The 16,159-nt window shown below is 50.8% G+C and overlaps 1 protein-coding gene and 1 non-coding gene across 2 annotated transcripts in view; both read right to left on the reverse strand.

Moving 5' to 3' along the window:
* Positions 1-1,855: 1,855 nt before the first annotated feature.
* Positions 1,856-16,159, reverse strand: part of DLGAP3 (DLG associated protein 3) — a 61,852-nt gene continuing 47,548 nt past the window's right edge. The window contains exons 9-12 of the mRNA XM_069545382.1: positions 4,924-5,408; positions 3,882-3,973; positions 3,478-3,621; positions 1,856-2,774 (exon numbers count right to left, since the gene is read on the reverse strand). Coding sequence (XP_069401483.1) covers positions 2,556-2,774; positions 3,478-3,621; positions 3,882-3,973; positions 4,924-5,408 — 940 coding nt within the window. The 3' untranslated portion in view covers positions 1,856-2,555. The remainder of the gene's footprint in view (positions 2,775-3,477; positions 3,622-3,881; positions 3,974-4,923; positions 5,409-16,159) is intronic.
* Positions 7,638-7,710, reverse strand: TRNAG-CCC (transfer RNA glycine (anticodon CCC)). The gene has a single exon. It is a non-coding gene; the product is annotated as a tRNA-Gly (tRNA).

The following is a 16,159-nucleotide window of genomic DNA, read 5'->3' on the forward strand; positions in this document are numbered from 1 at the left end:
ATGGAGTTGATAACAACACCTGCCTCATAGGACTGCTCTGAGTATTGTCTAGTTCAAACTTCACCCAGGTCCCCACTTTCGAACCTCAGGATGATAAAGTCACTCAGCCAATGTCTCTCTTGGTAAGTCTTGGGATAAAAGACTTATGAGCAGTTTTAGGTGAAACTTGAGAGAGTCAAACAATTTCAGTGTTCCCAAACCTGGCCAGCATCAGAATCACCTCATTTGTCAAAGACTTATCCAAGGGCAAAGATTCTATTCACTTTGTCTTGCACAGGAGCCCTCTTCACCTCCCAGTGGAGAGAGGACCTCTTGCTTTTCAAGTGGTCTTCCAAACTAGCCTGTAAAATATCTGCTCATGTCACTCTCCTGTTCAAAACCCTTCATGGCTCCCTATGGCCCTCAGGACCCAGGCAAACCTTCCTAAAATTGACTCAAAAGCCCAGCATGATCAAGCCTCTGCACTCCCAATGCCTCTTTCTCCTCCAGGCTTCTGCACAGATGTTCTCTGATCTTGTACATTCTTTACAGCCCTCTTTCAGGGGCTAATACTAGTCATCTCTCCAGCACTCACCCTTATAATGTAACTGCTTGCTTGTTGCTGCTGCTGCTAAGTTGCTTCAGTCGTGTCTGACTCTGTGCGACCCCATAGACGGCAGCCCACCAGGCTCCCCTATCCATGGGATTCTACAGGCAAGAACACTGGAGTGGGTGGCCATTGCCTTCTCCAATGCATGAAAGTGAAAAGTGAAAGTGAAGTCGCTAGTCGTGTCCGACTCTTCGCAACCCCATGGACTACAGCCTACCAGGCTCCACCGTCCATGGGATTTTTCAGGCAAGAGTACTGGAGTGGGGTGCCATCACCTTCTCCGAACTGCTTGTTTACTTACTATTTTTCCCATACAGCTGCTAGCACCATAAGAGTAGAAACTTGTTCAGGGCTATCTTCCCAGTGATGGAAAGGGCCAACCGTGGTTCTTGATAAATACTTGCTGAATAAATGAATGAGAACTAGCTAGTCCAGAGTGACCCAGAAGAGCAGGCAACCCTTTGGGAAGGTTCTTCCTCCTGTCTCAAGGTGACACGTCAGCCTGAGGACTGGCAAGAGGACATGGTGAGCAGGAGCTGCCATCTTTTCCGGGGCTCAAAAGGCTGTAGAGCTAAAAGCTCAGGATTGACATTGGACAGACTTGGGTCTACACTCTTAGCTGTGCCTGTGACTTTGACCTGAACACTTGACCTCTCCTGAGCTTCAGCTTTCTCGTCTGTTAGAAGATTGAGCTACATTCATGTAAAGCACTTACATCTTGCCTGACCCACAGCAAGCATCCACTAAGTGGGGATACCACTTAGCTTCCCAGGAAAGTTCTGTTCTCTCTTTTGTTTCCCATCAATGTGCCCATGCACTGGAGGCATCAGAAAATGTGACGGCACAGAACTGAACAGTTTTCCGGAGCAGAGAGAACACTGGCTTTTTAGGGAAAAGAACACGAATATTTGTTCATATCGAAGAACAGCAGCCCTCACTGTCTACGAAGCACATGCTTCCCTCTGGGGCGGGGTGGAGGTGGGGGTGCGGGGTGAGGAGGGAAGCCCAGGCAACTGGAAGGCATAAAGGAAACCAGATTAACTAGAAGGAGGTGAAAGACTGGCCTCTCCACCCCGACCCCGGCCCCTCTAGGAGGATCTTTCTGTCGCCACCAGGAGGCCAAATCCCCTTTCCCCCAGCTGGCCCACGAAACCCTGCTCTCCCCAGATCAAGATGTTGGCTCGGGCCTCCCCATCTCGCCACCCCGCTCCCTGTCCCGCCACCCGCTCCCCCACGCACGCAAGCATGCGCAGAAGTGGCTTCTTCTGGAGAGAGCAGCTGGCTCAAGTGCAGTTCTGCCGTTTTATTTTTCCTGGGATACTCAAGGGGATGTGGGAACAGCCACAGGTGTGGTGAGGGGAAGCCCCCATCTCCCCTCCCCAGCAGCTGGGGAGGGGAGAGGCCCAGGCGCCCCGGTCCTGGGTTGGTCCAGCCACTGCGGTCTCTGGGCCCGGTGGGCTGAGGGCTCAGGGGAGAGCCCCTGGGAGGGTGCGGCGGGCTCCTAGGCGGGGTTCGGGATTCTTCATAAAAAGCCACGAAGCTTGATTTCCCCACGAAGCCCAGCCCCGCGGGGTGGGGGGGGGGGTGTGGGGTGGGGAGAGGGGGGACGCAGAGCCCAGATGGGGGACCTGGCCCGGCCTGGCCCGTGGGGGGTGGGGTGGGGCAGTAATGGCAGAGATGGTGCCCGTGGGGAGGAGGTGGGGACGAAGCGTCAGACCTCGAGGAGGAGGGGTCCCGGTGGGGGCACAGGGCGGAGAGGCACGGCCCCCAGCCCAGCCCGGGCGCCTTCGCGTGGGGTCAGGAAGGTAAAAAACCCACGAGCGCGTGACGGGCAGGAGGGGCCGGGGCGTGCGGTGCCGGCGGGGCGGGCGCACGGGGCGGCCCGCGTTCACAGTGACCTCGACGCTGGGTGTACAGTACGGGTAGAAAACCGCGGGCCCGGCCCGGGCTGGGCGGGCCGGGCCGGTCACAGCCTGGTCTGGGCCTCGGGGATGTAGATCTCGATGCTGTCGGCGCTCTCGGTGGCCGAGCTGTGGCGGAAGGAGGCGGCGCGCTTGGCCGCCAGGAGCCGCTTGCGCGCTTCCTGCCGCTGCCGGTCCACCGAGTCCAGGGAGCGCTCCTTCACCGGCACACCCCGGCCCCGCGAGGGCTTCTTTGGTATCGGCGGAGGGACCTTCTTCTCCTCCTGCCGGCAGAGGGTCGGCGCTTAGTTTGGGGGCGGGGTCCCGGCCGACTCCCCACCTCGCTCCCCCTCGGCCCCGAGGGGTTCACAGCGCACACCTCTGATCGTGAGCCAGGCTCTCGCGAGCGCGTGCGGGCCCCCCCCCGAAGCCCCAGGGGTGCCTCTTCTGCCAAGGTCAAACTCACATTTTTCATCTTTTAAAAAAAGGTGGACTCGTGCGCCCCCTGGTGAAGCCGTTTTCCACCTCTCGCATCAGAGAGAGGGTTTGCTCCCTCTCTGGAGTGGATGCTCTCCCTCCAGACCCAGGGGGAGCGCAGCTCCCCTGACCGGGGCGAGGCAATGCGGGTCACATTCCAAGCTGCTGGGCCTCATCTCTATGAAGGTCTAGTGAGATGCGGGCTGAAGGTCCCCTCTGTGCCTAGAGCCAAGCTGAGGGCAGCCTGCCATTCTCGCTCCCTCAAACTACAGCTGCAGCCACCAAAGAAAGGGGTTCTTGCAGCTCAGGCAGTGATGAGATGGTTCTTGCCTTGGAACCGAGCAGAGGGCAGTGACCCAGAGGGTGGTCGTAGAGGGTCCCCATCGCCTGTCCAGGGCTGCCTTGGCTGGCCAGGGTCTCTTCTCTTGCCCTCCTCTCCCCTGCCCACACTCTCTGAGGAAGGGCATTTCCCAGGGTCTGGGCTCTTGGCTTGAAGGGACCTCCCCCCACCTTAGGCTCCAGGAGTTTCCAGCTGTTGGCCTTGAGTTGCTGTAGCTCCAGGAACTTGAGGGTCACATCCTCGATAGAGAGCTGCAGGAGGTCCCAGAAACCCGCCAGGTCCTGGAAGGTGGGCACAGGGAACGCAGTGGGGTCCTGCAGTGGAAGGAGTCAAGGGGAAGCAGCCAGTCAGAGAGGCCTGAGCCCCAGCCAGGGCCTGAGAAAGCCCCACCCCACCCTCACTGTCCAGTTCAATCTGGGAGAGTGGAGTGGGGACCGGGAGGCAGGGAGACAAGAAAGAGCCCAGACCTCTCCATCATGGGCACAAACACCTGTCCTCACTTCCAGGCATCCACACACTCTGGTCATCTACCAGGCACACACACCTGGTGGGCTCTATGCCCACGAGCACTCACCATGCTTTGCTGACACAGCCGGAAGAACTGCTGAACCTTTTGGGACAGGAGAAGTTGTGTGCTGCCCACGGCACTGCGGATTTTCTCCAGGACTGGAGAGCAAAAGGAGATGGGGGAGGGGAATAATGCCTCTCCTTCCTCTGCCTCCAGGAAGTCTGCCTGGGATGACTCTGACCCCTCTTGTTATCTGGCACCATACATCTGTCAGTCTCCTCCGGCCCCTCCCTGTCCCATATACTCAAGATACTAACAAGCAATTCCTGCCCCACTTCACCAAGAAGACTGACTCCCCAGACACTGATGTTTCTTGCATCATATGATCTACATTTCTTGACTGGTTATCCTCCTGTGTCCTCTTCCCTTCCATGTCAGAAGACAGGTGGAAATCAGTACCAGTCCAGCCCTACAGCCTTAGCCAGCCAGGCACTAGCTCAGTGACACCTCGCTGGCAGAACTTTGTCACCCGTCGGCATCTGAGTCCTTGGCTCACTGAGAATTACCAAAGAATGAATTACCAAATTACCAAACGTCCCTGACTCATCTTCTAGTCACGATGCTATCAGCTTGGGGGTTCGGTGGTAAACCGTTGTCTCCCCTCACACTGGACCTGCGGGCCCCTCTGGCATGACCATGTCTTCCTGGCTGAGTCTCCTCCCAGGCCACAGACAAGAGCTGACCCACACACCGCCTCCCCCTCTGCCTGAAGTCCTGCTCTCACACCTGGATCAGACCTGGATTCCCAGCCAGCCCAGGTAGGAATAGGGGCTCCTGGAATCTCCATGGTCTTGGGCTGGTGGCTACCGCCTAGAAAGCCCAGCCCTTTCACCCACTCACTTTCCCCAGTCCTAGCTCTGGCCTCCGAAGCTGCTGGCGCTTCCTTCCAGGAGCTCCCGGCGTGCTGCCAGTGGGAGCCACCAAGGCCTGGGGTCACGCTGCCAAACTGTGAGAAAGGCACAGTCGCGCCCAAGGTCCTCTCCTATCCCACCGCATCCCCGGCCACTGCCAGGCAACGGGCCTGGGCGCCCAGAGTCCCCGCACTCACTCTCCTCCGGCAGCTCATAGTCCTCCGCCTCGCGCTCCATCTGCTGGCACCAGTGCTCCAGCTTCTCCACCTCCGCCCTCAGCATCTTGATGAACCACTCGCCATCCCGTGGGCAGGGGGACGTGCGGCCTGAGTCCGGGAGGCTACGTGAGCCGCGCTCCATCCAGGAGTCGCGGCGCCCGGACCCGGGGCCGGGGGTAGGGGCAGGGGCAGGGCCGGGCGACCCATCGGTGGCCGGCGGCTCGTACGGCAGTGGGTAGCCCTCGCGGTAGGCCCACTGGCCCTGCGTGTGGACCGTGCGGAAGACTGAGTAGGTGGGGGCCCGGGGCCCGGGCTGGGGCTCAGAGGCATGCCTCTGGAAGGAGCGTCCGAACTGCAGAGCCTTATCTTCTGTGGCCACTGCGGCCAGGCCAGCCAGGCCCTCCAGCTCCAGGTCAGCCTGCACGCCGGCTGTCACACTGTTGGAGCGTTTGAACCTCGCCCGCCTGGTAAGAGAGGTGGCAGTCATCCCTGCCCCTGCCCAGTCTCACCCCAGCCCTCACCTGCACCCCAGGCCAAAAGGACAAGGAATGAGACAGGAAGCCTACAAAGTGATGGACAGTCATCCACCACCTTTAAACGGATCGGTCCTCACCACGGGTGAGCACATGATATACCTAACTGCTGCACCGGTTCTGGACAGGGGTGATGGTCAAAACATTAAACCACGCATACTCGATGGGCAGAGCAGAGGCTGGCATATACCCATCAGACAAGACACAGCCAAAGTGCTAGGGCGTCATCCTGCAGAAGCTGGGTTGAGGGGTGGACCAGAGGTGCCCCAGGAGGGTCCAGGGTGGTGGCTCTTCGCCACAACCACAGAAGTATCTCAGCATTTTAACACTGTGTCTTTGCTAATTTATACCAGCTGTATGGGTATGTCCTTACCTCTATGGAGAGACAAATCAGCTATGGCCCAGAGAGGCCCACGGTCACCCAGCTGCGAAACAGCAGAGCCAGAATGTGGACCCAGGGCTGCCACGCTCCACAGCCCAAGAACTCCCCACCACACCAGCTGCTAGAACATCAGGAAGAACTGTCTTAGAGCAGCTGGGGGAAGGGCGTTGGGCTGCAGCTGGGAGGACTTCTCCTCTAGGGACCCCATGGCTCAGCACAAAGCCTGGCCAGACAGTCAGCGGGTGCCAAGAGAGCTGAATTAAGCTGCTGACAGGAATGACACAGGGCCTGGAAATTTCTTGTCTTTGAGTTAATAATATGCAAATCATATGCAAAACAGAGTCAGCTGGCCTTGTTCTCCCCTCCCCACCCCCCCAGCTGACTGAGTTCAGTCAGAGTGAGGGCTCTTTTCTATGAAGAAGTCACTTCTCCCGAGGGGCATGAGGTTGGGGGTCAGACAACACTTAAAGAAGTGAGAGTCAGGAGATGCGGGGGTGGCAAGGAGAGATGAATAGAAGTTTGCGGTCTGGAAATTCAAGGAGCAGGTAAGAAAAGCCCATGTGTCCTAAGCCCCCTCCACTCTCACGGTCAGAAGAAAAAGGGGGTTGGGAGCTAGGTTTAGGGGCTCCTCCGCTTCCTGGGAGACTCCCACAACCCCCACAACTTCAGCCTTCCTCTTGCTGCCCAGGCCTTCTTTCCCTGCCTGCTTCCCTCCAGCTGGCGGGCTGCCTGCTGGGAGCCTGTTGCCATAGAAACCAGGCCCGGAAGGATGCGGCAAGACCCAGGAAAGAGAGATGCACTCATGTGCAGTCTCCAACCAGCCCTATGTTCCAACCCCCACCCAGAGAGAGAGAAAACAGGAACATATCCACGTTGCGTCCCACATGGTCTTCACCTTGCCACCTGCCCTGTCTTGCCCTGGTCAAGATTTGCATCATTCTTACCGTGACTACTGGATCAGCCTCCTTTTAGACACAACTGCCTCCACTCAGTATAGCAGAGAAGAGCACAGAACTAGAAGGCAGACCTGAGTTCTAATGCTGGCCTTGAGGCTATGTGCCTTTGGGAAGTCACTCACCTTCCACCTGGACCATCTAGTACATACATATACATATGTGTGTGTGTGTGTGTATAAATACATTATATGGTATATATGAATATATATTACATACAAACACACACACATATATGATATAAAATGATAGGAATGGACCAGTACATTGCCAAGGTACCTCGTTTCTCTAAAATTATACTTTGCAGGTGGGGGATGAGTGTAATTGGCAAGGGAGATTGAGAGGGACAAACTTCCAGCTACAAAATATTATAAATAACTCGCAGGGGTGAAATGTACAGCATGAGTAATATAGTTAGTACTACTGGAGTAACTTTATATGGTGACAGATGGTAACTAGACTTATCGTGATGACCACTGCAATATATATATATATATATATATATATATATATATATACACACACATATACACACATATATATATATAGTGTATGGAAACACTGAATTTTTAAATAAAATAAAATTATAATTTAAAAAATGATATCATATACAATTATACCTATGCATATTTTAGGATCTGGGGCCCAACTTTCCCTCACCAATCCACCCAGGACTAGAATAGTCTTTCTTTCTTTCTTTAATACTTATTTACTTATTTGGCTGTGCTGGGTCTTAGTCAAGGCACAAGGGATCCTTATTCTGAAGTGCAGGATCTTTAGTTGTGGCATGAGAACTCAGTTGCAGCATGTGGGATCTATTAGTAGTTCCCTGACCAGGGATTGAACCTGGACCCCCGGCATGGGGAGTGCAGAGTCTTAGCCACTGGACCACCAGGGAAGTCCCTGGAGTAGTCTTTCTGAAGTTGACCTCTGCCCAGCTCATTGCCCTGCTCAAAACCCTTCCATTGCTCCCCACTGCCACCAAGATAGAGTCCAGGCTTCCTGTGCTGATGTTTACTCTGGATGCAGTTCCCTCTGATCTCATCCAGCTTGCACCCTCTTTGCTCCCCGAGTAGATTCTCGGGGCCCTGACTTTAGCCCCTGTGCTTGCTATTCCCCCACTTGAAAGGGCCTTCCTCCTCCTCACTGCCTGTTGGTTCCTTGCTCAACCATTTCTCCCTCAGCGGTCTTCTTGCACATGGAGGCAGTCCCACTCTTTAGCACTTCCCAGGTGGCTCAGTGGGTAAAGAATCAGCCTGCAGAGCAGAAGACACAGGTTCCATCCCTGGGTCAGGAAAATGCCCTGGAGAAAGGCATGGTAACTCACTTCGGTATTCGTGCCTGGGGAATCCCATGGACAGAGGAGCTTGCTGGGCTGCAGTCCATGGGGTAGCAAGGAGTCAGACAGGCCTGAGCACTCATGCAGGCCGCTTTTGGTTCCATTTCTCTGTTTCTGGTGAGAGTTTCGTGTGTCTAACTGAACTGTTAGGATGTCCTTTGGCTTCCTTTGAATATTTTTGTGCTTTGAGCTCCAGTTAGTCTCTGGCTCCTTCAGTACTCCAGCAATTGCAAACCACTCTGGGAAAGGTGGGACTTGGCCCAGTAAACACATTAGTGAAGATATGCCTCCCCTATTTGCTTTCTTGTTACCCCCACGAAGCATGGACCTGTCCTTTGGTATCACTGGGTCTGTGCCTTTCACTCTCCTCTGAGAGGTCCTGAGAAGATCACTCTGTGTCTTGATGGAAATAGGCCACATAGTCTGGAACTTCAGAAGCCTGAGTGCTCCAGGCTTCATGGTTCTCAAGTCAGTAGCTCAAGGAGCTCTCTCATCGTGTCTACTTGAAGGAAGACCAAAGAAATTGAGGAGCTTATAGGATTACTGGAAACACAATCTTTACCAACACTTCCAGCCAGGAGCCAGAGATTTGCACAGCACAAGCAGGAACTGGTCATCCTTGAGCAAGTGGCACTTAAAACTAGCAGTGTGGGATTTCCCTGGTGGTCCGATGGTTAGGAATCTGCCTGCCAGTGCAGGTGTTTGATCCCTGGTCCAGAAAGATTCCACATGCCGTGGGACAGCTAAGCCCAGGCACCACAACTACTGAGCCCGGGTGCCTAGGACATGTGCTCCGAAGCAAGAGAAGTCACTGCAATGAGAACCCCGGGCACATCAACCAGAGAGTCGCCCCTGCGTGCCGCAGCTAGAGAAAACCTGCTCGCAGCCCAGTGCAGCCAAAAATAAATAAATGATTTTAAAAATAAACAAAACTAGCAATGTGGGATAAGATTACCCAAGAAAAGAGCAATGGAACAAAGATGCAAAGTCCTGGGAACACAGACATTGCAGGGACTGGTAGAGACAGTGTAGCCCCAGATGTGTCTAAGCCAGAGAGGAAAAGGAAGAAAATCAAGAGAAAGTCACCTAAAAGCAGATAGGAGACCAAAAAAAGTGGGGAGTCCCCCAAAAAAGGGTCTCAAGAGGGAATGAGCAGCCAACTGGAAAATGTAACCAACTGAGAATGAAAGGTGTCCACTGACTTGGTAACATGGAAGCCACTTGCGATCAGGGCAAGAGCCAGTTGGATGGAGTATGAGCAAGATGCAGAGGCAGGGGCTGTGAGAAGGAGTGCATGCTTGACTGCTCACTCATGTCCGACTCTTTGCGACCCTATGGACTATAGCCCGCCAGGCTCCTCTGTCCCTGGGATTCCCCAGGCAGGAGGTAGAGAAAACTAGGCGAGACAATGGGCTTCCCCGGTGGCTCAGCGGTAAAGAATCCATCTGCAATTCAGGAGACCCGGTTCCATGCCCAGGTCGGGAAGATCCCTTGGAGAAGGACATGGTAACCCGCTCCAGTATTCTTGCCTGGGAAATCCCATGGACAGAGGAGCCTGGTGGGCTACAATCCATGGGGTCGCAAAGAGTCAGACAGGACTTAGCGACTAAACCACCACCACCACCATCAGGCAAGACAACTCTTCCAAACAGCTTGGTAGAGAAGGGAGGAGGAGAGAAGGCAAAGTACTTTTAAGGAAGGGATAATATGATTATCTGGCAATTATCTCTCAATAGGACTGGGAGGAGGGACATTTTGTTGAGGATGGTTCTCACATGCTATATCCCTAAGGGGCAGGCAGAATAATGGCCCCCCAAAGAAGTCCATGTCCCAATTCCCACAACCTGTGAATATGTTACCTTCCACAGCAAAAAAGACTTTGCAGAAAAGACCACATCAAGGATCTTGAGATCTTGCACTATCCAGTTGTGTACATTCTAGTCAAAAGAGTCCTTATCAGTGAAAGAGGGGAGCAGGAAAGTCAGGATCAGAGAAGGCAATGGGGCAACAGTTTCAAGGCTGGAATGGCATCATGTGAGGACTCTGTCCGCCACTGTTGGCTCTGAAACCAGAAATGGGCTACAAGCCAAGGAATGCAGACAGCCTCTCTAAACTGCGAAAGGTGACAAAATAGATGCTTGCCAGAGACTCCAGAAGGGATCAGTCCTGCCAACACCTTGATTTTAGCCTAGTGAAACCCAGTTCAGACTTCCAACCTCTAGAAATGTAAAATCATAAATATGGAGTATTAGATGCTGCTAAATTTGTGACTATATATCCTATCAGCAACAGGTAACAATGCAATTTGTAAAGAGAAGTCAACTGAAGCTAGAGGAGAGAAAGGCAGTAATCCAAGGACCAGAGATGAGGGGAATAAATAAAAACGAACATCCTCTAAGCAGTTAGCATGTGCTAAAGCACTTTATATGCTTTAATCAATATGCTCAATCATCACATTAGTATCACCCCTACTTACAGGTGAGAAAACTAAGACTTACAGAAGCTTAGTGACTTCCTAAGACCTGATAGTATCAATTTAGGGCAGTCTGTCCACAGTGGCCAACTCTTAAATCGTGACACTCCACTGCCTCCCTAGGACTGAGGGAGAGGGCAGCTTTAACCAGAAAGGCAGATACCTCAACCCCTGAGGCCAGACTGTGGGAGGAGGCAAGGGAAGAGATGCAAGCTAGAGATTGGTCCAGAAGTGGAAAGAGATCCCACCAGATGACCTCAATTGTTACAATAAAATATGCTGGGAGGGGACTTCACTGGTGGCCCAGTGAAGACTCCATACTTTAACTACAGATGGCATGGGTTTGACCCCTGGTCAGGGAACTAAGATCCCACTTGCCGCAAGGCATGGCCAAAAAATAAAATATAAATTAAAAAAATAATAAAGTAAGCAGGGCAGTCGTCTGCTGGAGATTAGGGGCTAAGGAGGCTGGGGGAGGAAATGAGAATGAACAGCTTTTGAGGAGGCAGGCTAGCAGAGTGGTTAAGCATGTATATTTTAGAGCCAGACGGCCTGGGTCCAAAGCCCAGCTCTATGGTTTGTGCCTCAGTTTCCTTATCTGTAAATGAGAATAATAACAGAACTGTTATGATAAATCTAAAAAACTTAACCACACCTGGCCTGCCCATTGCAAATGTTAGCTATTATATGGTAAGGCAGGAAGACTTGTAGCTTGCACTGAAAAGAAAGGGAGGTGAACAAATGAAATAATGGGAGTGTAGCACTGAGAACCCAGCAAGACCATTGTAGTTACTGATTATCATGATTGCTTTTGATCATTTCCATCTGTTCTCCCACAGCACTCTGAATAAAACCTCTTTTATACTCCATATCACACTGCATTATAGTTGCGTATTTGTCTGTCTCCCTTATTAAATTGGGCAGTTCCTCAAATAAACGTTGCTTGAGTGGTAGATTGGTTGGTTGGTTGGTTGGAAGGAAGGATGGCAGAGACTACGAATCATCCTTCAACATCCATTGCTCTTCTCCCTTAATTATAGAATCCCACAGTTTTAAGTTAGACACATGGCCACTTCAAATAAAGATTCTTTTACCAATTCCCCCTGGCAGCCAGGTACAGCATGTGGTTAAGTTGTAGCTGAGGGGATATAAGCAGAAGTAGAATGTGCAACTTTCAGAAACTGTTCCTAAAGGGAAAGGGTATGCCTTTCCTTGTTCCTTCCTCCTCCCTGCTGCCCAGAATGCAGACACGATGACCGGACCCCAAGCAGCCATTTGGGACCATGGGATGGAAGCCAAGGACTGAGGACGGAGGAGCAGTAAGGTAAAAGAAGACTGGGTGCTGCCACTGTGTAGCACCTGCCAGCCCTCAACTGACTCTCTGGACTTCTGGGCACGAGAGAAATAAACTTCTGTCACATTTGAGTCACTGTCATTTAGGGATTTTCTGTAACTCACAGCCAAACCTAATCCTAACTAAAACAGATCCATTTTCAGAGCACTGAAGTGCAGGGCTTATGCCCCTATTTAGTTTTGGATCTGGCAGTATTTGCTGCAGTCTTCACCAACAGCTGCAAACACAGGATAGAAATTGGCTTCAGTTATGAATCACCATTAACTCATAACAATGCCTTTCACAATATTTTCTCCCCAAGCCTTTTAACAAGGTTGAGGAGGCCTTCTCCCCTCAAGTCCTTTTGAATGACAATGCTCACATTCCTGATGCTTCTGGAAGTTGTTATCATGGTTACTTCTGGGAGATGTTTCTACTGTGATTCTCTAAGGGATAACAAAAGGCTCTGGGAAGAAACTGGCTTATCCCAAGAGATGCATTGTCCAAGGAATGCTCAACATTCTAGGAGTTGTCAAGTGGTTTGGCTAGGAGTATTTGGCAGCAGACTGGCAGGGGTGGGAGGGAAAATGGGCCTGGAGATTTCAGCAAGGCTCAGCCATTGTGCCAGCTCCCTCTCTGACAAAGCATCCAAGACCTTAAACATATAATCAATCAGGGATTCCCGGGTCCACCATCCCTAGCCTGGGGGCTGTCTCCCTACCCCCACCCAAGTGGGGCTAGGATGGGAGACTGAGGAAGAATCATGACCATCTTGGAGCTGATGGCAGAGGACTAGAGGTGGTGTCCACCCCCCAGTCTTGTGGCCAGTCAGCAACTCACTGCTTCTGCAGGACTGCTCTTGGAATATAACATCATGAGGATGGATGCATCCTGTTCTTTCAGCACATGCCCTTCACAAGTCCCAGTGCCAGAAATGACCGTGATGCTAAGCAAGGGGTGGACTTCTTGCACAGAGTCCTCCAGGTATCCCTAAGTGGGCATTTGGATCTAAGCAGGGTTGTCAGATAAAATACTACAGGCCTCTCAGTTAAATTTTAATTTCAAATAAATAACAGCTAATTTTTTAGTATATGTCTCAAGTACTCTTTGGGAAATACTTTTACTAAAAATAATTCATTGCTTATCTGATAATCAAATTTAATTGGCTGGTATAGTGTTTTCTACTCATGTTTTTTGTTTTGTTTTGTTTTCGCTAAATTTGAGATTTAAGATAAGATCTTAGTGGGAGAGATCTAGACGTGGAAGCTACAAGGGGATCTCATGATTGGAGAGAGTCGGAAGTAAAAATCACATGGTTTCGATGTTCTCAGAAGGCCCTACGAACATTCTTCTGAGATTCAGCAAGGACATTTGATGCATTCTTTTATCAAGGCCCAGAGTGTGCTGGGTCTGGAAAGACAGGTGCTGTGGGATGCTCTGAGACAGGGCTGGTAACTGTTTCTTAACTATGCTCCCTCCCTCTCTCCCACCACAGAGTCTTAGCACCTGCTGGTCCTTCTGCCGGGAATGCTCAGCTCCCACTTTTTGTTGATTTTTGCTCATCCTTCAGGTCTCCACTCAAATGTCACCTTCTCCGCAACGGGGAGTCCATGCCTGGCCCCCCGATGGGCCCAAGCCCCGTATCACACACTCTCACAGTGCGTGTGCCTCTCCTTCGAGGCTCCTGCGGTGACACTTCTGCATCGCTTAGGAGGTTCTTAGATTAACGCAGCAGCCAGCTTCACAGTGCAGGGTTGCGTCTGGCTGGGTCCCTCTTTGTGTCCTTGGTGCCCAGCACAAAACGTGACACAAATACCAGGGATACAACTAACGCCTGTGGACAAATGAATCTTAGGTGGAGGCATGGTGGAGATGGAACTGAAGGGGCACCCACCCCAACTCCTGTCTATCTCTAAGCCAGGCCACCACTGCTGATGAACAACAGCCAAGACCCACAGGCAACTCTCAGATGTTAAGGGCAGTAAATCTGAATTTTTCACCCAACAGGTTAGCAGAGAACCCCTGCATAGCAGAAAAGGAGAAACTTTTCCTCCCCTGCCATTTTTAAAACCAAAGTACAGAGAGAGAACGAGAGAAATACTGGGACCAGTGAGACAGGAGCAAGGATAAGAGAGTCCAGGAAAATTTGGTGGCAGCGGGTGGGGGGAGCTAAGCCTGGATGCACGCCTAGAAAGGCTGCTGGTACTCATGGCTCACTTTTACGTACCAGTTGGGACATGGTGTGTGGTAAGTGAGACTTCGAGTGCCAGGGACAGAAGGGACAGAAAGGACGGCGCAGGCGCATAACTAAGGATGCCTCCAGCAGACATGCAAGGAACCTGGCCAGAAAGATGCGCCAGATTTCTTCTCTCCCACCTGCCACCCCCTCTGGATTCCCAGTGTGATCACCTGTCCCAAGCAATTCAGTTCCTTAGACACTGATCCAACACCATCTCCCCTCCCCAACCCACCCCTCCAAACCTCCCTGAGCACCTACATGAGGACAAGGAAGACCTCAGTCTCTATCTGTCCCCACCCTTCCTAACTTCACTCCAAATGCTTCCAAAATCAGTCCACTTCTCTATCTGCTGTTCATGGCCTAGTCCAGACGACTGATCGATGTAGTGGACTGAACCAACCACCCCCATTCACACAGAAATACTGGATCGAGCAAAGCCCCAAAGGTGGTTTTGCTACAATGCCAAGCTTGAAAATAGGAAAGAGACAACTTCAAGTATCAGAAACAAAGAAGAGATTCAAAATCTGAGTGGTGAACAGGAATCTAAGCCAAGTGAGCCACAGGAATACGGGCCAGACATATGCTAGAGGCTAGATGGTAATGCTCAGGGAGGATAAAAGGAGACACCCTGAGCCTGTCCATCCTGGGGACCTGGAAGGAGACCCCATGAATAAAGCCAGCAGCCAGAAAAAAAAAAAAAAGGTTGTTTCATTTACAAATGCAGACTAAAAAACTCATGTCATGATTCAGGTATGTGGCCTGGAAGCAGGATGCTGAAAAATCAGAATATCAAGGCTGCTCTGTGTGTGGGTGTGGGGTCTGAATGAGTAGTACCAGTGAAATACAGAAACCTCCAGCTGAGATATTAACTCTAAAACTGGTCCCAAGCTCAAGCAGTACTTCGGCATAAAGGGAATTGAACCCAGGAGGAAGCAGTGGGCAGTAACAAGCAATAGCGAACACATAAATTGTTAAAACATGTTTGTAAATCCAAACTATTAAACCATAAAAGACATAACAACAACTGATTTGGCAGGGTTTTTTAAAGCAGTATAATCAGAATACTAGAAAAACATAACATGGAAAATGGGAACTAAGAAGGAAATTAAAGTGTTTCAAGGTTCTTATTTTGTGCCTATTTCAAGATAGAAATACTGATTTCAGACTCTATTAGAGAAATGTGAAATTAAGTATATTTGTTTGAAATCTGAGGGAAATCACTACTAAAACATATACTTCCAAACCAGTGGAGAGATGGAGGGAACAGCAGAAATAAAGTCACCTTGATCAGTTCAATAGATGGCAGAAAAGTAGGGGAGGATAAAAACAAAGAAAAAGCATGTCCGGAAGAAAATTTTCAAAGAGATGACAGAAATAAGGCCAAATGAATCAGTAATCAAAAATATATAAATGGATTAAATAGGTCTACTAAACTCTAGCCCCATACTGCTTATAAGCAGCATACCTAAAACATGAGGATACAGAGACATGAGGAGACAAAGGATGAAAAAAGATGCAGTGGAAAATTAATCAAAAGAAAGCAGACATGGCAATTAAACCAGGCAAAAGCAACTTCAAGGCAAAAACCAGCAATAAGGATGAAAAGCATCCTATTTAATGATAAAAGGGCCAACCCATCAAGAAGATACAATAATCATAAGCCTGAATACTACTGACTTAAAAAAATACACAATGTAAGAACTGCCAGTTAAGTTTTATTTGGGGCAAAATGAGGACTGCAGCCTGGGAGATACAACCTCAAACAGCTTTGAGAAACTGCTCTAGAGAGGTAAGGGGGAAGGATAGTATACACGTGATTTTGGTAAAGGGGGAGTACGTGCAATCAAGCACATTCTTTTGTAGAAAGTTTCTGCTGAGAAACAATTGTCACCATGAAGGATTTTAGTGCTTTTCTAGATATGATGAGATACAAGAATTGGGCTCATAGAAACAGCTCCTGAGA

This window comes from Ovis canadensis, chromosome 1, assembly GCF_042477335.2.
Source record: "Ovis canadensis isolate MfBH-ARS-UI-01 breed Bighorn chromosome 1, ARS-UI_OviCan_v2, whole genome shotgun sequence".
NCBI lineage: Eukaryota > Metazoa > Chordata > Mammalia > Artiodactyla > Bovidae > Ovis > Ovis canadensis.